At 41.1% G+C, this 22167-nt stretch overlaps 1 protein-coding gene across 3 annotated transcripts in view; it reads left to right on the forward strand.

Moving 5' to 3' along the window:
• The window catches only part of LOC123498843 (serine protease svh-1-like), a 47406-nt gene extending 25866 nt beyond the window's left edge, over nucleotides 1-21540 (forward strand). For 2 of the 3 annotated variants that reach the window (XM_045246315.1, XM_045246314.1), the window contains 16 exons: nucleotides 326-545; nucleotides 999-1101; nucleotides 1985-2163; nucleotides 6081-6240; nucleotides 7250-7373; nucleotides 8054-8168; nucleotides 8750-8867; nucleotides 9247-9399; nucleotides 10732-10899; nucleotides 14920-15147; nucleotides 15386-15547; nucleotides 16258-16405; nucleotides 16773-16905; nucleotides 19108-19214; nucleotides 20849-21028; nucleotides 21323-21540. In XM_045246315.1, the coding sequence (XP_045102250.1) occupies nucleotides 326-545; nucleotides 999-1101; nucleotides 1985-2163; nucleotides 6081-6240; nucleotides 7250-7373; nucleotides 8054-8168; nucleotides 8750-8867; nucleotides 9247-9399; nucleotides 10732-10899; nucleotides 14920-15147; nucleotides 15386-15547; nucleotides 16258-16405; nucleotides 16773-16905; nucleotides 19108-19214; nucleotides 20849-21028; nucleotides 21323-21441 (2417 nt within the window). In that variant the 3' untranslated portion in view covers nucleotides 21442-21540. Of the gene's footprint in view, nucleotides 1-325; nucleotides 546-998; nucleotides 1102-1984; nucleotides 2164-6080; nucleotides 6241-7249; nucleotides 7374-8053; nucleotides 8169-8749; nucleotides 8868-9246; nucleotides 9400-10731; nucleotides 10900-14919; nucleotides 15148-15385; nucleotides 15548-16257; nucleotides 16408-16772; nucleotides 16906-19107; nucleotides 19215-20848; nucleotides 21029-21322 lie in introns of all 3 variants that reach the window. The other variant, XM_045246313.1, reaches the window with a different exon arrangement.
• Nucleotides 21541-22167: the final 627 nt, after the last annotated feature.

Genomic DNA, 22167 nt, shown 5'->3' on the forward strand with positions numbered 1-22167 from the left:
GTCTACATTAGTCAGACGGGCGTCATTGCTTTCGCGGATTAAGTTATTATCAACTTCCTTAGTAATATCAATATGCACTATGAAATAAATAATCGTACTTAAGTTCCTTTTAATGAAATTATATCTTCTTTGAAAAGTGAAAGTAATACTAAAGAAATCTCCTCTTTACACATATGACGTTGAACTAGTTACTCTATAAGGACCAACAGCCTCGCTTGAGTGCATTGATGTTTATATTGTGGAAGGACTTCATTGATAGACTCTTAGTATGATCGAAGTAACGAAGCTAAGCTCTTGCAATCCGGTGACTTCCCTTACCGGTCAGGCTGCGTGGTGGAGCGGGGCGTCAACTACACAGGGCCTGCCAGAGTGACAGTCAAGGGCGAGAAGTGTCAGGCTTGGAACCACCCAAGCCTGCAGCAGAAAGTGAGGGACCTGTCGCCGCACATTCCCTTGGTGGAAAACTACTGCGCCAACCCAGACGGCGATGACTTACCCTGGTGCTTCTCTTCCAAGGGTATTGCCAGTTCGTGCGACATCCCCAGGTACTGACTCGTGTATTCGCAACTCTCACTCATAATTATTTTTTAATGCTTTTTTAACTACTTCAGGTGCTTTTTATTTTTCAAGTTTAATAAGATGGCGTAATGAATGTCTAGTCTAGAGTATGATTTTAAGTGCTACACACCACTGACATTAGATGAGTGACTTTTTATTTCCATTACTTTTATTTTTAAAGCTAAAAAGTACGTTTAGTGTATAATTTCTGAAGACACCCCTGACAGTAGGACTGAAACCTTTTAGTGTCTCTAGATATACCTTTCCTTACTAAAATATTCCATTGATACTCAGAAGAAATAAATATCATACGTCCATCACCCCATTACATTCATAACTATACTTAATGTTATTTTACCACGGAACTATTGCACCTGATTACTTGATGTTAACTGTGTGCTGCGACCGCTGAGGCTGATTAAAAGTGTTCCGCTCTGCAGGTGTGAGAGGCAGATGATAGTGGAAGAGGAGTGTGGACCAGACAATTTCCGCTGCTCCTCTGGGGAATGTGTGAACGGGGTGTGGTACTGTGATGGCCATGAGGTGAGGACGGAAAAAGGATTATATAAAACAACACGGGGTCATGTAGCGCCGCACCTCCGTAGATTAAACACAGTTGAAATTATGAACAGGTAAATTAACGTAATATTTCGCAATTGCATAAAAATATCATAAGTGGAACAAAACTTACGGAAAAAAAAGATATATATATATATATATATATATATATATATATATATATATATATATATATATATATATATATATATATATATGATTGAATCCAAAGCACTATATAGATGAGGAAAAAAGAAGGTGGAGATATGAACATACAATTATAAACAGGCAAATAAACGTTATCTTCGGTAACCTTAAGAAAATACCATTATAAAGTACATGTCACTGATTAGATTGAAATATTGTAGACATGGAGAAAAAAATCAAAAATGAAAACAGTTATAATTGTCAGCAGGTAAATACACATAATCACCATTTTTTGCTTGCTAATTAACCATGAAAAGTACTTTAGCCGTGATCAGGTTTTATAATGATCTTTGTTTGTTTGTTTTTGTTTGGGAGCATACCAAAAGACGAACTGGTAAGGCAATATGGCCAATTCCACGGTCTTTTTGTAAGCTATCGATCCCAAACCTTTCCCATGTTGGTGAGCTCCCGAACAAATAATAGACAATGAAACTGGCCCCAAATCTTAGCGTCTTACCACGGCTATATTCAACAGCCTCTCAAGGTTATTAGTAGTTTTAGAAATATAGTAACTACATGATTTCAGTAGTGGTTTAACTAAGATTCTGCATCATTAATGGTTAAAAACACCTGTAAGAACCGTATCTTTGTTATCTGTAGAAATGGTCAAAATTAATTAAACACTCAAGCGGGAAGGTTCACATTACATCGGTCATTCCAGGATTGTGAGGACGGGAGTGACGAGAGGGAGTGTCGTGACTACAGTGACGGTTTCAGCAAGGCAGTGAACCAGCGAATGAAGGGACACGAGGTGGAAAAATGGCTCAACACAATCAAGACAACTTGTGCTGCCCGATGTGTGCAGGCCAAGAACTTTGTCTGCATGGCCTTCAACTACCAGTGAGAGAGAGAGAGAGAGAGAGAGAGAGAGAGAGAGAGAGAGAGAGAGAGAGAGAGAGGTAGGAGTGGGAGGTGGGATATGGGCAATCCGTTTTCTTTCTTTAGTACTCGTATCCTTGATCAGTCGCTCAACAGGACTCCATTTTCCTTTTCACTTGATTTTTTTTCTTATGTCTCCATGTTTCTCGGAAGTCTGTTACTTTCCTGCTTTCACTCATTCCTCTTTTTTCTTCTATATTTTCTTTTCCTTGTCTTATTTTATCTTATTCTGTTTTATATTTGTACATTTGTGTTCGTTATCACTTTTTTTTTCGTTTTAGTGATTTTTAGTGCGTATGAAAATCTAATATTCTTCTTCATCTTGTTTTTATTCTTGCTTTTTATCTACTACTACTACCGAAACGATAGTTTACTCCCAGCGAGGTCGAATAGCACTAATTCAGAGGGTGCTGTGAACCTTCCATTAAAGCTAGTTGTGATCTCGCTGAACGTTTCCCTTTCTGTCTCACAACTCAAGGGGGCAGTCACAGCTTGCCTCCTTAAGACAACTCTCCTTCACACAAAACTACATTAATTTACCACACATACACCTTTCACTTGAAAATCAAAATTAATAACAAGACGAATCCTAACCCAGCCTCGGAATCCCCTTCTGGGAAGGGGACCAGAAATGTCCCCAGGTTAGACTCCTCTCTTAATAACGACCCCAAATGCCTTGACACATCCCTCAACTTTTTCTACTTTAACTTCTGCAACATTCGCGGTCTTAGATCTAATTTTCAATCTGTAGAACACCACCTCTCCTCTACTAAACCTCATCTTCTTTTCCTCACCGAAACACAGCTGTCTGAGGCAACTGACAGTAGCCCCTTCTCTGTTCCCTCCTACTTTCTCTATTCTCATTTTCATTCCAAAGCTGGATGTTGCGTCTATGTACGCAACGACTTAACTTGCTCTCGTGCCCACGCTCTTGAATCTTCCAAGTTTTCCACCATCTGGCTTCGACTTAACAGTCACTCTCAAACTAAATTCATCTGTGCTGTTTATCTCTCCCTAACTCTTCTGACTATAGTAAATTCTTCGACTACTTAACTTCCAAAAGTGGAGCACATTCTGTCCCTCTACCCTTTCGCTGAGATTTCCATTCTTGGAGATTTCAATGTTCACCACCAGCTTTGGCTTTCCTCTGCACAAGACTCTCTACTTCCTTCACTGACCATGCAAGAGTTAACCAGTATCTTCACTCCTTCATTCCCTACACTGGTAAACTCTGGAACTCTCTACCTGGTGAACTAGCCTTCAACTTTGCTATCCTCCATGACCTAGAGCAACTGGTGCAACATCCTGGTGAACTAGCCTTCGACTTTGCTATCCTCCATGACCTAGAGCAACTGGTGCAACACCCTGACTGTCTTGGAGACACGCCCAACATTCTTGATCTTTCCTCACCTTTAATCCTTCAGCTTATGGTGTCACCCTATTCTCTCCGTTGGGCTCCTCCGATCACAATCTTATTTCTGTATCTTTTCCTATTTCTCCAATTCCTCCTCAGGATCCCCCAAAACGGAGGTGCCTCTGCCAGTTGAGGAGGTATTATGCTAATTTTCCTGGAAAGATTACTGCTTCCGTGTTAGAGACCCATCTCTTGGTGCTGAACGCATAACAGAGGTGACAGTGTCTGGCATGGAGGCGTACATTCCTCATTCTTTTTCTCAACCTAAACCTTCTAAACCTTGGTTTTACACACTCTGTTCTCGTGCTATACATGATAGAGAGGTTGCCCACAAAAGGTACTTGAGCCTTCTTTCTCCTGAATCTCATGCACTGTATATTTCTGCCCGGAATCATGTCAAGTCTGTTCTTCAACTTGCCAAACACTCCTTCATAAATAGAAAATGTCAAAATCTTTCAAACTCAAACTGCCCTCGAGACTTCTAGCATCTAGCCAAAAGCATCTATAACTTCACTTCTTCATCTTTCCCTCCTTTATTTCATCCTGATGGCACCACTGCCATCTCTTCTGTCTCTAAAGCTGAACTCTTCTCTCAAACCTTTGCTAACAACTCCACCTTGGATGATTCTGGGCTTGTCCTCCCTCTCCTACTCCCTCTGACTATTTCATGTCTACAATTGAAATTCTTCGTAATGATGTTTTACATGCCCTCGCTGGCCTAAACCCTCGGAAGTCTTATGGACCGGATGGGGTCCCTTTTATTGTTCTCAAAAACTGTGCTTCCAATCTTGCACCTTGTCTGGCCAAACTCTTTCAACTTTGTCTATCGATTTCTACCTTTCCTTCCTGCTGGAATTTTGTCTACATTCAGCCTGTTCCTAATCCCTCAAACTACCGTCCTATAGCTTTAATCTCTTGCTTGTCTAAACTTTTTGAATCTATCCTGAATACGAAGATTCTCAAACATCTGTCACTTCGCAATCTTCTATCTAATCAACAGTATGGCTTCCCTCACTGGTGATCTTCTGGCTTTCCTTACTGAATCTTGGTCATCCTCTATTGGAGATTTCGGTGAAACTTTTGTTGTTGCGTTAGGCATATCAAAAGCTTTTGATAGAGTCTGGCATAAAGTTTTTATTTCAAAACTGCCCTCCTGCGGCTTCTATCCTTCTCTCTGCAACTTTATCTCAAGTTTCCTTTCCCACCGCTCTATTGCCACTGTTCTTCTCCTAAATCTATTAATAGTGGCGTTCCTCAGGGTTCTGTCCTGTCACCCACTCTCTTTCTATTATTCATTAATGACCTTCTTAACCAGACTTCTTGCCCTATCCACTCCTATGCTGATGATACCACCCTACATCTTTCCACGTCCTTTCAGAGACGACCAACCCTTCAGGAAGTCAACAGATCACGCAGGGACGCCACAGAACGCCTGACTTCCGATCTTTCTAAGATTTCCGATTGGGGCAGAGAAAATCTAGTAGTTTTCAATGCCTCAAACACTCAGTTGATCCATCTATCAACTCGACACAACCTTCTAGACAACTATCCCTCTTCTTCAACGACACTCAACTGTCTCCTTCCACAATGAATATCCTCGGTCTGTCCTTTGCTCATAATCTTAACTGGAAACTTCACATCTCATGCTAAAACAGCTTCAGGCGTTCTGAGGCGTCTCCGCCAGTTTTTCTCGCCCTTCCAACTGCTTACTCTGTACAAGAGCCTTATCTGCCCTTGTATGGAATGCTCTTCGCATATTTGGGGGTTCCAGTCACACAGTTTTACTAGATAGGGTGGAATCGAAAGCTCTTCGTCTCATCAACTCCCCTCCTCTGACTGACTGTCTTCATTCTCTTTCTCACCGCCGCAATATTGCATCTCTTATTATCTTTTATCACTATTTTCATGCAAGCTGGTCTTCTGATCTGGCTAATTGCATGCCTCCCTTCCTCCTGCAGCCTCGCTGCACAAGGATTTCTTCTTCCTCTCATTCCTATTCTGTCCAACTCTCTAACGCAAGAGTTAACTAGTACTTTCAATCATTCACTGGGAAACTCTGGAACTCCCTCCTGCTTCTGTATTTCCGATCTCCTACGACTTGTCTTCTTTTAAGAGGAAGGCATCAAGGCATTTGCTCCCTAATTTTGGCTTTTCTTTCTTGGAGAGAACCAGCAATCAAGTGGGCCTTTTTTTTTTACTTATTTATTTTTTTTTTTTTTTTATCCTTGGTGACCCTCTTTCCTACATAAAAAAACTACTATAACTACTACTACTATTACAATAACAGCAGGAACAATTACCACTATTACTACTATACTACTACTACTACTACTACTACTACTACTACTACTACTACTACTACTACTGTTACTGTCATTACTACTACAACAACGACTACTACTACCACTACTATCACAACAACTACTACCACTAATACAACAATAACTACTATTACTACCTACAGCCAGTCCTCAATGACGTGTGTTCTGAGTGACAGCACGGTGGGTCGGGCAGGTGGGCTGGTGGAGGAGGCTGGCTGGGAGTACTACGAAATGAAGACCTACGCCATGAACTGTGACTCTAGCTTCGTCTGCACCGATGGACAGTGCCTCAACTCCTCCCAGGTGTGTGTGTGTGTGTGTGTGTGTGTGTGTGTGTGTGTGTGTGTGAGTAATTCACCTTGGTCGCCTGCTGGTCACCCAGCCAGTCTTTCCCATTACGGAGCGATCTCAGAGCTCATAGACCGATCTTCGGGTAGGACTGAGACCACATCAACACACTCCACACACCGGGAAAGCGAGGCCACAACCCCTCGAGTTACATCCCGTACCTATTTACTGCTAGGTGAACAGGGGCCACACATTAAGAGGCTTGCCCATTTGCCTCGCCGCTTCCCGGGACTCGAACCCGGCCCTCTCGACTGTGAGTCGAGCGTGCTAACCACTACACTACGCGGTGTGTGTGTGTGTGTGTGTGTGTGTGTGTGTGTGTGTGTGTGTGTGTGTGTGTGTTTATTCTTGGTCTTATTCGAATTTATTAATTTCTTTTCTTATCTTGATTTTTATTCTCGTCTTCCTTCCTCCACGTGCTCTTGTTGTTGTTATTGGTTGTTGTTGTTGTTGTTGTTGTTGTTGTTGTTGTTGTTGTTGTTGTTGTTACTTCTGCTGCTTCTCTACTACTACTACTACTACTACTACTACTACTACTACTACTACTACTACTACTACTACTACTACTACCATCACAACTAATAGTACTAATACTATAGAATTAAATTTTGTGATGAGATTACGAGTACCGAGTTAATAGGAAGCTATAAAAAAAACAAAAACAGAAACGATAAATAGATATATGCCGGCAGGCATTTTATTATTATTATTTTTATAGAGACATGCAATTTAGGCTTACTGTTACAGCTTCCCTACTTTTCTTAACATTTGTCACATATACTAACACTAAGACCAAGAATCTTCATCATTAACCGTTCAATATGTAAATATCCTGAAGAAAAAATCTTAAGGTTATTCATTTCCCCTATCCCATTCCATCGTCTCAGATTTTAAATGGAGAAAGCACACTCACGATAACTTAACTAAGCAATATGTGTGGCCTGACCAGATGGTTTCACTACAGCAATGTGACGGGAGGAAGGACTGCAAGGAAGGGGAAGACGAGGACGGCTGCCAGAGCGAGATCAACTTTGAGGTCCGCCTCGTCAACGGCTCGTCTCCCAATGAGGGTCGCGTCGAGGTCAGAGGTGAGTGGGATTTTGACGTTTTAATAGTTTACAGCGTGAAAGCCACTCAGTTGACAAGAATACATTTTGTCAAACGTGTCTTTGTATATCATTAGAGATTTTTTGTGGGGAATATAATTTTCATATGGGAGTGTTAGCCTTATCTAATACTTCATAAAAAAAAAGTATAACATTGATCTGTATTATCAAAAGTTCCCTCTCATCTCTGCAAATTATTATGAACTCTATTGAAAGATAATGGAAGTGTCAGCTATGTTCTGTTTTCATGAACATAACAATACTTTTATATGGATTTTGCAGCGTCTGTAAGAGAAACATCTAAGTCAACCTGAATAATCATTTGTGCAGCGCAAGAAAATAATCATTGTGTGAGCCTCAAACATTCACCCTTTCAGTACCAAGGCAAACTTAAGCTTTAGATTCCAGATATTTAGAGTGATACTTTACGACAATTTACGCCTCCAAGGACGGAGCTGTAAATCATTCAGTTATTCATCCAGTGCTGTCGTACTTACTCTATTATAACTGACTGGCAGGTGATATAGCGGCTTGAGAAAGATTTGAGGCTGTCTATGATAGTGTATATCTTAAACACGAAAAACAACCACTCCACCCCGTCTCGCCCTGTCCCGCCTTATCCCACACTAAAACACTCTTCCTTCCTCCTCCATCCTCTGCAGCCTTCGGTCAGTGGGGCGCCGTGTGTGACGATATGTGGAGTTTGCTGGAAGGAGACGTGGTGTGTCAGTCCTTAGGCTTCCCCCGCGGCGCCAAAGAGGTGTTCATAAATTCGCAGTAAGTCTTCCAACAATCCGTATTTGCTGCCTCCTGTGTTTGCAATCTGAATTCCTTTCCTTCTTTTTTATTTTTTTTTATTTGATCTTCTTTGAGACTATTTTACTCTGACTATGTTACTGAGAGGTCATAACATTAATCAGTCAATCTATCTATTCATCAGTTAGGCAGTTCATTAATCAGTCGGTCAACCAGTCAATTAATCAGTCAGTCAGTCCGTCAGTTATTTAGATAATCAATCAATTAACCAACCAACTAACCAGTCAACCAAACAAAAAACACCCAATCAGACTAACTTAACGTAACCTAACCTAACCTAACCTAACCCAACCAAACCAACGTAACCTAACCTAACCTAACCTACCTAACCTGATTTAACTTTTTTTTAGATTGATTAATTGGGGGTGAACAATAGAAGCTAGCTAGAAGAGAAAGATGGTGGGAAGAGAAGTGTGAAAGAAAGAAAGAGATGATAGTTAGTGAGCTTAACCAAACCAAAACCAACCTATAAACCAAACAATCAGTCAGCCAACCAACCAACCAACCAGCCAAGGAGCGAGTCAACCAATCCCTCCTTACAGCTTTGGCTCCAGCGGTCTGCACTACCTGATGGATGACCTCAACTGTAAGGGCGTGGAGTCGTCGCTGGCTGAGTGTGATTTTGCTGGCTGGGGAGAGCACGACTGCGTTACTTCCGAGGTGACGTGAGGTGGTGGTGGTAGTGATGTGATGTTGGTGACGGGGTAATGATAAAGTGATGGTGGTGATGTTAGGTGGCTGTAGTGATGGTGGTGATATTGGTGACGTAGTAATGATAATGTGATATTGGTGATGACGTGATGGTGTAATGGTGGTGATGTTAGGTGGTGATAGTGATGGTCGGGAGAGAGAGAGAGAGAGAGAGAGAGAGAGAGAGAGAGAGAGAGAGAGAGAGAGAGAGAGAGAGAGAGAGAGAGAGAGAGAGAGAGAGAGAGAGAGCGTTTGCGAATTATTCGAAAAGTTAGAATGATGAATGAGAAAAAAAAAAACCACTTCATTCTGATGTTAGCGTGTTCACCTGCCACTCACACACTCACAGGAGGCGGCAGGAGTGAGGTGCTTCACGAACAAGGACGAGTGCAAGCAACAACAGTGGCAGTGCGGGAACGGCAGGTGTGTGGAGATCACTTACCTGTGCGACACTGTGGATGACTGCCGCGATTACTCCGACGAGAATAGAACTATGTGCGAGGTGAGACGAGGTGCTGGGGCGAGGTGCTGGGGCGAGGTGATGGGGTGAGGTGATGGAGTGTAAGACGTCTTCCCCTCTCGATGACGTGTTGGTGCGAGATTAGGCGAAGGAGGTGCTGGGGTGAGGGGCTGAGATAAAGGGTGAGACGAGGTGAAGTGAGATAGGTGCTGAGGTGAGGTGCTGGGGTGAGGAGAGGTGATGTGAGGTGCTTGGGTGAGGAGAGGTGAGGTGAGGTGAGGTGCTGGGGCGAGGCGAGGTGAGGTGAGGTGCTGGGGCGAGGCGAGGTGAGGTGAGGTGCTGGGGCGAGGCGAGGTGAGGTGAGGTGCTGGGTTGAGGTGAGGTGAGGTGCTGAGTTGAGGTGTTAGGGCGAGGCGTGGTGAGGTGAGGTGCTGAGTTGAGGTGCTGGGGCGAGGCGAGATGAGGCGAGGTGCTGAGTTGATGTGTTGGGGCTAGGCGAGGTGAGGTGAGGTGCTGAGGTGGGGTGCTGGAGCGAGGTGAGGTGCTGAGGTGAGGTGCTGGGGCGAGGCGAGGTGAGGTGAGGTGAGGTGCTGAGTAGAGGTGCTGGGGCGAGGCGAGATGAGGCGAGGTGCTGAGTTGATGTGCTGGGGCTAGGCGAGGTGAGGTGAGGTGCTGGGGCGAGGTGAGGTGAGGTGAGGTTCTGGGGTGAGGCGAGGTGAGGTGAGGTGCTGGGGCGAGGTGAAGTGCTGGGGTGCTATGGGTAGAATGGTGTGCTGCCTGGATGAACTCCTGGTGAGTTTATTGAGTTGTGTATATTCGTAGTTTTAGTGAATAGGATATGGAGTCTTGCTCGTGTCTTCAGTCTAGGACACGAAGATGGTGACAGAATATCTATTACTTTGTTTTATTTATATATATATATATATATATATATATATATATATATATATATATATATATATATATATATATATATATATATATATATATATATATATATATATATATATATATATATATATATATATATATATATATATATATATATATATATATATATATATATATATATATATATACATTTTTCCCATGTTTGTGTTTCGTTTATACAGTCTTTTTATTTTATCTTTCATCATTCACCAGTAAAATTTTAGCCGTCCTTATTTTTCTTTCTCTAGGAATACAAATCAGAAAACACCTTACATGATTATTCCCACTTTTCCATTACTAACAAATTATCATTACATTCAGCTCTTGATTTATTTTATTTCTTATCAAAACACCTCAAACTATTAATTTTTGTCGCGCACCATTCCTATGCATCATCGAATTACTACCAAATTAACGCTCTAACATAATTTACTCCCTCGTCAGTCACCGATTAATGTTCGGTTGGTGGGGGACGAGGACCCAGGGCGCGGTGTCTTCAATAACCTGATAGAGGACGAGGACAGGACCGAGTTTTCAGGGCGCGTGGAAGTCCAGTACAAGGGAATGTGGGGTTCGGTGTGCGACGACGACTTCGGCCTGGAGGAGGGACACGTGAGTCTTTCGTTAGTTTGTTCTCGCGTCGTATAGTTGAGGCATTGTGGAGATTCTTCTTCAGCAATAGGGACAGATAGGTAAGTATTCTGTTATCTCGTTTCCTTGTCCTGTGGTGGAGGCGTAGGGTAGGTAAAGTATACATACTACATCCTCCTCATTTCGTGTATGTATGTATGTATAAGTGTATAAGTAATTAAAGTTACCATAAGTATGGAAATCACAAAGTTTAGTACATTCTGGCCACAGAGCGAGTAGAAATTAATGAATGAATTATTGAAGTGATATATATGAACAACTAAAAAGGCAAGAATGTGATGGAATATAGGAAGTTGCTCGATAATATCTCTTTTTCGTCTCAAATTTCGTAGAATATGCCACTGTATGTGTACTATACAAATTAGAACATATAGAAAGAAAACAGAAGTCATTAACGAATACAAAATAAATCAGAGGAAACGAAAGAAAGGAATAACAATGAAGAAGGGAAAGCTATATGAAATAAACTATGTACACGAAGATGGAAAACACTTATCTTAACACTTCAGGGATCTAGCCAAACACATCTCCAATAACTTCACTTCTTCATCTTTCCGTCTTTTATTTCATCCTGATGGCACCACTGCCATCTCTTCTGTCTCTAAAGCTGAACTCTTCTCTCAAACCTTTGCTCACAATTCCACCTTGGACGATTCTGGGCTTGTCCCTCCCTCTCCTCCTCCCTCTGACTATTTCATGTCTACAATTAAAATTCTTCGTAACGACGTTTTCCATGCCCTCTCTGGCCTAAATACTCGGAAGGCTTATGAACCTGATGGGGTTCTCAAAAACTGTGCTGCCGTGCTTGCACCTTGCCTGGCCAAACTCTTTCAACTTTTTCTATCTACTTCTACCTTTCCTTCCTGCTGGAAGTTTGCCTACATTCAGCCTGTTCCTAAAAAGGGTGACCGTTCTAACCCCTCAAACTATTGTCCTATAGCTTTAATCTCTTCTCTAAAGTTTCTGAATCTATCCTGAATACGAAGATTCTTAAACATCTGTCACATCACAATCTTCTGTCTGATCGCCAGTAAGGCTTCCGTCAAGGTGATCTTCTGGCTTTCCTTACTGAGTCCTGGTCATCCTCTTTTAGAGATTTCGGTGAAACTTTTGCTGTAGCGTTAGACATATCAAAAGCTTTTGATAGAGTCTGGCATAAAGCTTTGATTTCAAAACTGCCCTCCTACGGCTTCTATCCTTCTCTCTGCAACTTTATCTCAAGTTTCCTTTTCGACCGCTCTATTGCTGCTGTGGTAGACGGCTACTGTTCTTCTACTAAACCTATTAATAGTGGTGTTACTCAGGGTTCTGTCCTGTCACCCCACTCTCTTTCTATTATTCATTAATGACCTTCTTAACCAAACTTCTTGCCCTATCCACTCCTACGCTGACGATACCACCTTACATCTTTCCACGTCCTATCAGAGACGCCCAACCCTTCAGGAAGTCAATAGATCACGTAGGGACGCCACAGAACGCCTGACTTCCGATCTTTCTAAGATTTCCGATTGGGGCAGAGAAAAGCTAGTAGTTTTCAATGCCTCAAAAACTCAATTCCACCATCTATCAACTCGACACAACCTTCCAGACAACTATCCCTTCTTCTTCAATGACACTCAACTGTCTCCCTCTTCCACAATGAATATCCTCGGTCTGTCCTTTACTCGTAATCTTAACTGGAAACTTCATATCTCATCTCTTGCTAAAACAGCTTCTATGAAGGGGGAAATTCGTTAATTTGGTCAAAAAAATTGAAAAATTGGAAACTTGGTACTTGGGTTCGTCTCTGGAGACGGAAGCTATGGCCGAAGTTGCCAGGCGCATAACGCACTGCTTACCTGGTAATGGCGGGTTTAAAGGGCCGGCCCTTTAAATACCCAAGCGCACACGCCCTTTTTCTTCTAGTCTTTGTTTTGCTTGTATTTATTTCCTTTTTTGAGCTGTTTTATTTTTTTTTTTTTGCGTGATGTACTTGTACGACAGTTTAGGATCAGGCAGTGAGCCTGAGTGAGGGTGAGGAAGATGCTAAATCCTCAGTACTAATTGATACAGCCTTAGGAAGTGTGCGTGCCTGCAGCCTACCTGTTGATCGTACTTTACACGTGTTGAGTCCCCAAATTGTGACAATGCCACGTGTAAGTGGTAAAAGAAAGACTCAGGTTGAAACAGCCCGCCAGAAAGCCTTGAAAAGGTGGAAAAGAGAAGAAAGTGAGGAGCCTGAGACACGTGGTGGTAGTACTGGCGAGGCTTCCACCTCCGCCGCCACCACCCCTGCCACTCCCGACCCTCACGTGTCTGCTGCAAGCTACAGGCATAGTCTCCTGCCACCAGAGGAGAGTGAAGTTCACCAAACTAGTGAGGATAGTGCCTTGTTAGTGATATCATTACAAAGACTGCAAACAATTTTCAATTTGGTGAAATGTGAATGTGGCAACGGAATCACCGCAAAAGTGACAAGTTATTTGTTTGATTGTACTATAAATCTTCGGTGTGACAAATGTGACAGTGTTGTTCACCATTCAGAACCTATCAGTGATATGTTATATATTCTAATATGATAATAACGGGACCAGGAGCCTGTAAGGCTGACAGGCAAGTGAGAGCTCACCATTCAGAGAGGCTATATAGACGACATTCCCATGATGTAACATGGCCTGAAACTATCTAAACAGCCACTACCAGCCTCCAAACAGTTGTCAAGGGATTATGTAAGTACATATCTGAGTTTGGTACATATTGGAGTGAGTTATGTGGGGTTTTGAAGATGTTCACAGAAAATGCGTTTTTCTCGACTTTCAGTTTTTCAGCATATATTGTTGAATAACTTTTTCAGTAATTGGTCAATTTCAAAACTTTTGCAGCAAAATGATCAACAACCTCATCTTAACAAATGCCAGCATGATAATGCATGAACTCACTCAAATAAATTTACAACAGGCTTATAAACTCAAATTTTTTTATGAAAAAAAAAGGTAACAATTTGGCGTGTAATGAAATTTTTATAACATAGGTTATGTGTATGCCGATGCTGACATTTATTTGTTGTTATGTATATTATATGTGGTTAAGAGGAAATTGCCACACTGTTATTAGTTTTGATTTTATAATGGTATTTTGAATTATTTTCTTATCGCCGAAAAAATATTTATTGAAAAAAAACTATGCCACATTTCTGTACCAAATTAACATTGAAGATGTACACCATAAACGTACACCTTGTGTATAAATATTATTGAATTCAGTAAAAAAATAGGAATGGGAGAGCCAAAAAACCGATATTGATATCGAGTCATCGAATTTCCACCTGAAGTTAGGTGTTCTGAGGCGTCTCCGCCAGTTTGTCTCAAACCTCCAACTGCTTACTCTGTATAAGGGCCTTATCCGTCCCTGTATGGAGTACTCTTCGCATGTTTGGGAGGGATCCAGTCACACAGTTTTACTAGATAGGATGGAATCGAAAGCTTTTCGTCTCATCAACTCCCCTCCTTTGACTAACTGTCTTCAGCCTCTTTCTCACCGCCGAAATGTTGCATCTCTTTCTATCTTTTATTGCTATTTTCATGCTAACTGTTCTACTGATCTTGCTAACTGCATGCCTCCCTTCCTCCTGCGGCCACGCTGCACAAGGCTTTCTTCTTCCTCTCATCCCTTTTCTGTCCAACTCTCTAACGCAAGAGTTAACCAATACTCTCAATCATTCATCCCTTTCACTGGTAAACTCTGGAATTCCCTCCCTGCATCTGTATTTTCGACTTTCTACGACTTGTTTTCTTTTAAGAGGTAGGTATCGAGGCATTTGCTCCAGAATTTTGGCTGACGCTTTTGCACTTTTTGGAGAGCCAGCACTCAAGTGGGCCTTTTTCTTTAATCCTTTCTTTTTTTTTTGCCCTTGGCTGGCCCTCTTCCCTACATAAAAAAAAAAAAGAAAAAACTCAGGAAAGAAAGAGAATGCTCCTGAAGTGAGCGTGGCGTCTCCTGCAGGTGTTGTGCCGCATGATGGGCTGGTCACGCGCCACACACGTCTACAAGAACAACACATACGGCCCGGGCTCAGGCTTGATCTGGCTGGACGACCTTCGCTGCCTGGGCTACGAGTCATCGGTGGAGGACTGCCAACACATGCCCTGGGGGGAGAACAACTGCGAGCACACAGAGGACGTGGGTCTACGCTGCGTGAGGGGCGACGGCACTGGTTCCACGCCCGCGTCAGTAAGTTAGGCGGACTTTCGTTGTGTGTGTGTGTGTGTGTGTGTGTGTGTGTGTGTTTATATTTTTTTGTTATTTCTTACCACTTTTTTCGATGAAAATATTTTATGTATAGGATTTTTAATCATTTGTTCTTTTTTTTTTCTAGTTATAAATCTATCAACATTCGTGTTACTTACATTATGTAAATTTTCCTCTTTGTTTAGTGAGGAAAGATCAGCTAAAACTTTCCCCTCCATAGGTTTCTATCTCAGGTGAAGTGTCGCCGGGCACAACACTTCCCTCCCCGCTGCCAGCCACATGTGGGCGGCGCCAGGTGGAGGACAGGCCCGGTGCGCCCATCTTGGAGAGGCCCAAGATCGTGGACGGCCACACGCCCCCGCCCGGTGCTCACCCCTGGATGGTGCGGCACCTGTTTTCTTACTTATTTACTTACTTAATTATTCTTCTACTCAATCACTTACTTGGCTATTTACTAACCTATTTACTTACACATATATTTACATATTCATACATAATCATTTACTTAACTTGACCTACTTTCCAAGCTATTTATTCACCTCTTTCCTTAAGTATTTCCCTATTTACTTATTTACCTATCCACCTATGTACTTGTTTACCTACTTACTTATTTACTGATTCGCTCACTCATTCCTGCTTTGCTTTCACATTATTTTGGTGTCCTTGTCTTGTCTGTATAATTTACCACTGGCGCTCTTGTATCGTATGTTGTATATTGAGAAGTACAATTATAATTCTTGGAGAGTTGCATAGGAAACTTATGCAGGTATATCAGAGACAAAAAGAGAAAATTATCAGCAGAAATTTATTATTGTTTACCATTTCCTTATATCGTTTTCTTTCGTTACTTTCACGTTTTTTGTTATTAAAATGTGGACGAGTTTATTTGGCTGTGTTCACTGATTCATTGTTCTCTTAACTGGCTAAATGATTGTTTGTTGTACCTACCTTCTTTCCCTCATTATTCATTCATTTACTTATCTTCTCTGTTATAAATCTTGTCTTTTTTCCGTATGATTTCGTTAATGTACCCAAAAAATACACATCTATTAATACTTAAGATACACCTAAAAAGAACGTATTGTCTCTTAGGTGGCGATCCTCGTTCACACCAGGACGGGGCCGAAGCAGAACTGTGGAGGCGCCGTGCTGAGTGAAGACCTGGTGATCACTGCTGCCCACTGTGTCAGCAAGTACCCGCCCATCACATATCTCCTGCGTATTGGTGACTTCAACGTAGAGTGTGTGTGTGTGTGTGTGTGTGTGTGTGTGTGTGTGTGTGTTAATTCTCCTTTTCGGTATATTATGTTATGTTCGTGTTTATTTTGACTATAGTGTTTTTTCTTCCTTTATAATTCATACTATCCATTTTGTTTTATATTTTGTTCCTACTTGCTCTGATGTTTTTCTTTAATATTTTTCTTCTTATTTTTTCTTAATTCTTTTCGTTGTTGTTTTTACACACACACACACACACACTCTCTCTCTCTCTCTCTCTCTCTCTCTCTCTCTCTCCACCATTACTTTTTTCCTTCCACATCATCCTTAATCAAATATCTTCAATTCTTCTCTTCCTCCTTGTATTACTTTCATTATATAACTTCTGCAGGAGGAGGAAGAGGGCCAGCAAGAGTTCCGCATCTCCTCCATCGCACTCCACCCTCAGTTCGACAAGGGGCCTTACCTCAACAACGACGTGGCTCTACTGAGGGTGCAAAGGAAGAACGGCAAAGGAATACAGTAGGTGGCTGGGGAATCTGAACAGGTGTGACGGCAGGGAGTGTGAGACGGCATGGCAACATTCTCTGTGTGGTCGAGTTTTTTTTTAAAGGGACGTAATATAGGATAGAGATGAATAGATAGATAAATCGTACACTGATCTTAAGTACTATACATCATTCAAAACAAACGCTGATCATGAAGAAAAGTGTTAAAAATGTTGTAATGTAGTTAATCACCTGCAATACCTTATAGATCATACGAAACAAGATATCATACGAGGATAAAGAGGAGGCAGAAAATTGAAACTATCGAAACTCACTAAAACTAATGGAGTACTACACGTAAAAACGCTTATAATCAATTCAGAAATACACAGTCCTGCGAAAGGAAAGGGAACGTGTTTTGGGTTTACGATCTGTGTGTGTGTGTGTGTGTGTGTGTGTGTGTGTGTGTGTGTGTGTGTGTGTGTGTGTGTGTGTGTGTGTGTGTGTGTACAGAGTATACAGTGAAAAGGTTGAAATGTTGACCATGGGATGCCTTGGGTTTGCAGGAGGAGAGGGAAGTCGTGGTAGGCGAGGTGTGAAGTTTCTTGCCTCCTGCGAGTAAATGTTGTTTCGGGAGGCGTGGAGTTCAGCACGAAGTTTTCCTTTTGTTTCGCGAATTCTTTCTTTCTTTCCTTATCTCTCTCTCTCTCTCTCTCTCTCTCTCTCTCTCTCTCTCTCTCTTCGTTAACTTCTACCGTTTTTCACTTCACATTCACTATTTATAGGTAGTTTTTTCCAGTTAATTTGTAAATACGTTTTTTTTTTCTTTAAGTTCCTTCCTTTGTTAATATTATCTTGATTCTCTTTTAAGTTTTTCCTCTTAAAAGTATATTTTCCCTTCTTATCTATAAAGTTACTCTATTGCTGCTGTGGTAGACGGCTACTGTTCTTCTCCTAAACCTATTAATAGTGGTGTTCCTCAGGGTTCTGTCCTGTCACCCACTCTCTTTCTATTATTCATTAATGACCTTCTTAACCAAACTTCTTGCCCTATCCACTCCTACGCTGATGATAAAACCCTACATCTTTCCACGTTCTTTCAGAGACGTCCAACCCTTCAGGAAATCAACAGATCACGCGGGGACGCCACGGAACGCCTGACTTCCGATCTTTCTAAGATTTCCGATTGGGGCAGAGAAAATCTAGTAGTTTTCAATGCCTCAAAAACTCAATTCTTCCATCTATCAACTCGACACAACCTTCCAGACAACTATACCCTCTTCTTCAATGACACTCAACTGTCTCCCTCTTCCACAATGAATATCCTCGGTCTGTCCTTTGCTCATAATCTTAACTGGAAACTTCACATCTCATCTCTTGCTAAAACAGCTTCTATGAAGTTAGGTGTTCTGAGGCGTCTCCGACAGTTTTTCTCGCCCTCCAACTGCTTACTCTGTATAAGGGCCTTATCCGTCCCTGTATGGAGTACTCTTCGCATGTTTGGGGGTTCCAGTCACACAGCTTTGCTTGATAGGGTGGAATCGAAAGCTCTTCGTCTCATCAACTCCCTCCTCTGACTAACTGTCTTCAGTCTCTTTCTCACCGCCGAAATGTTGCATCCCTTTCTATATTTTATCGCTATTTTCATGGTAACTGTTCTACTGATCTTGCTAACTGCATGCCTCCCTCCTCCTGCGGCCACGCTGCACAAGGCTTTCTTCTTCCTCTCATCCCTATTCTGTCCAACTCTAATGCAAGAGTTAACCAGTACGCTCAATCATTCATCCCTTTCACTGGTAAACTCTGGAACTCCCTCCCTGCATCTGTATTTCCGAATTCCTACAACTTGTCTTCTTTTAAGAGAGAGGTATCGAGGCATTTGCTCCCCTAATTCTGACTGACGGTTTTGGCACTTTTTGAACTCTTTGGAGAGCCAGCGCTCAAGTGGGCCTTTTTCTAACTTTTTTTTTTTTTTTGCCCTTGGCTGGCCCTCTTCCCTACGTAAAAAAAAAAAAAAAAAAAAATCTCCTTTAACATTAGATTTACACGTATTCTAAGTTATCAAGTTCACTGGATTTTCTATATCTTCCTCTTCATTGTTAATATTGTTCTCCTTTCGAAACAACGTATACAGTTACGGATGATTACTTCCCTCTCAGGTTTGACACGATATTCTGCTTTAACACCGACTCGATTACATGCGTTTTATTTCATCGCTCTTTTGTTTCCCCTTCAGGTTTGGTAAGAACGTGCAGCCGTTGTGCCTCGTGCCCTCCCGCTGGAACTACCCGCCTTACCTGAACTGCACGGTGGCCGGCTGGGGCAGTCTGGGAGTCTCTCTTGGTAGGTGTTTATGGCGTAAAGCTGTAGCAGTCAGAAATTAAACCTATCTAACTCGTATTTTAGACTAATTTTACGCTCTCACAAAGACTGATTTCAAAAGATACAGAGATGATTTGCAGGTTCCTAATGATTTATTTTTTGTGCGATAAAATTATTGTACTGCTGGAGATGTAGTTGTGGCAGCATCCAAGTTTAGAAGAAACACGAAGTTGAACGGCTGCAGTATATTAAACAAAACTTTGGTACAGAGACATAAAGTTAATGAAAACAGATTCGAAAGCTCCACACAGTAACTTCCACCACAAATGTTATGAGTTGATTTTAGGAGTGAAAATCTTTGAAAATACGATTGCTTAGTTTAAAAAAAAAAAAAGTCTAGACCAATTCATGGATGAGAATGGGAGAAATATGCAACTGTGATGGCTAATTCTTGCTGCATCCAGTGTGTTTTTATGTTCATCTGTTTTTATACCGGTATTATTTGCTTCAGTTACTAAACATGCGGAAGAAATCTATTGTGTGTCAGTTGAGGGTCTTTGATAGATTACAAGAAAGATAGACAGGAGCACAATACTTATAACTTATTGTCGTTTTATGTTGCATGGAGCTTTCCTTTTTATGACGGCGTAAGTGACATCGTATTTAATTTATTGATTTTTTCTATGATTATTTTGTGTTGCTGCTACGAGACTATTATAACGGTAGTGAACATTAAAGGAGAGGCAGGATTAGTGATGGTGATGATGATGATGATGATGATGATGATGATGATAATGATGAAAGCGATTATACTCCCCAAAAAAAAAGGAACGTCAGTGAGAAGGATGAAAAGGGGAAGGAATATTACATAATTATAATACGGATGGTTTCTTTTTCTATTTCCTTCCTTTGTAACTATGACTCGGTTATCGTTTTCTAATACGTAATGAATAAGAGAAGTCCACTACATCTTACATTTAGTGATACAAAGAACTATAAGTAAAATTCTAATTATAATGCACTAGAGATATCCCTTGTTTCGCCAAACTTAATGTGCGTATTATTATTATTTTTATTATTATTATTATTATTATTATTATTATTATTATTATTATTATTATTATTATTATTATTATTATTATTATTAGTAGTAGTAGTAGTAGTAGTAGTAGTAGTAGTACTAGTAGTAGTAGTAGTAGTAGTAGTAATAATAGTAGCAGCAGCAGCAGCAGCAGCAGTAGTAGTGACTGGCACTTTCAGTGGACTTTTTTTCAACACTTTTGTTGCCCTTGACCATAAAAGTAGTAGCAGTAGTAGTAGTATTGGTATTATTATTATTATTATTATTATTATTATTATTATTATTATTATTATTATTATTATTATTATTATTATTATTATTATTATTATTATTATTATTATTATTATTATTATTATTATTATTATTATTATTATTATTATTATTATTATTATTATTATTATTATTATTATTATTATTATTATTATTATTATTATTATTATTATTATTAATAGTAGTATCAGTAATAGTAATAGCAGTAGAAGTAGTCGTAGCAGTAAAAATAATAACTGCAGAATTAGTAAACGAAAAAACATTCCATTAACCTTCTTATTATGTAACTCTGGGCTTCCTTCAGGGTACTCGAAGGTCCTACAATCGGCGCTGCTGCCCATCCTGCCCCGGTCCACGTGCCAGGCAGACTACGTGTACGGACCGGTGAGGCTGACGCAGGGCATGTACTGCGCCGGCTACCTGGAGGGGGGCGTGGATACCTGTCAGGGGGACTCCGGGGGGCCCATGGTCTGCCTCGTCGAAGGTTGGTGGTCTGTGTGTGTGTGTGTGTGTGTGTGTGGAGTTGACTTTTTTTTCTCTTATACAAAATTAGCTCTTGTATCATAGATTAAATAATGCTCTCTCTCTCTCTCTCTCTCTCTCTCTCTCTCTCTCTCTCTCTCTCTCTCTCTCTCTCCCCGAGTCGTCATTCTCCACTAGTGTGAAAATAAGGAAAAGTACAGACTAAAGCAAAGAGCAAAGAAACAACCCTGCGTGTCCAATTCGTCCTTCCCTCCATCTCGGCCCTTTGTTACTCCTAATCACCTTCCACCCACAGGTCGTCACACCATCGTGGGCATTACCAGCTGGGGCCATGGGTGCGCCAGACCCAACAAACCCGGAGTGTACACCAAATTGACCCATTATCTCTCGTGGCTCTACTCCAGTCTGGGATGATACTTTCGTCTCACAGGCCTTTTCCGTCTCCCTTTTCTTGTGTATTCTTCCATTTCTCGTATTCGTGGAGTTGTTCAATTAATAAATGTGACACAATACTGTGGTCTACATTGGAACCTTGTTGTCATTACCTTCAATGATTGGATCAGCCAACACACACACACACACGCACACGATGTAGCTTTTCTTCTTGGCTAGTGATTTACAGTCACAGCATCTGCTATATTTCACTGGCATTCAATCCTACCGTCCTATTCAACGATACTTATCATTTATCATTGTGCTTTACGGTTGTCTAAGAACATTTACGGTAGAGGTGACAGAGGGTATTTTGGGAGGCGTGTACCGAAGCTTCTAGAGACAACAGCCTATTCGGCTCACATATACAACTATGATTGGAAGGTTGGAAGCCCACCATCTCTGTAAGGTAAGAAGGTAAGAAAATAATGATAAATAAGTATTATGTTGCAGCCTTGAGACAAAAATTATAAGTTATAATATGTGCTTGTCCAAGGAGTTGCAAAACACTGGTTGAAGACGGATGTGAAAGAAAATGTTCGTGACTTTTTCATTTAACACATTACAAATTTAAAGAAAAAATTCACTGACATGTATTTTTTTCCTCTTAAAATGTAGAAACAGTATATTTAATCTGGTGATCACAAATGCACTAATCTAATTATTTACCTACTTCGGCCTCACCGAACTGGAGCACAGCTGGTTAAA

Source organism: Portunus trituberculatus, chromosome 48 (assembly GCF_017591435.1).
Source record: "Portunus trituberculatus isolate SZX2019 chromosome 48, ASM1759143v1, whole genome shotgun sequence".
Lineage (NCBI taxonomy): Eukaryota > Metazoa > Arthropoda > Malacostraca > Decapoda > Portunidae > Portunus > Portunus trituberculatus.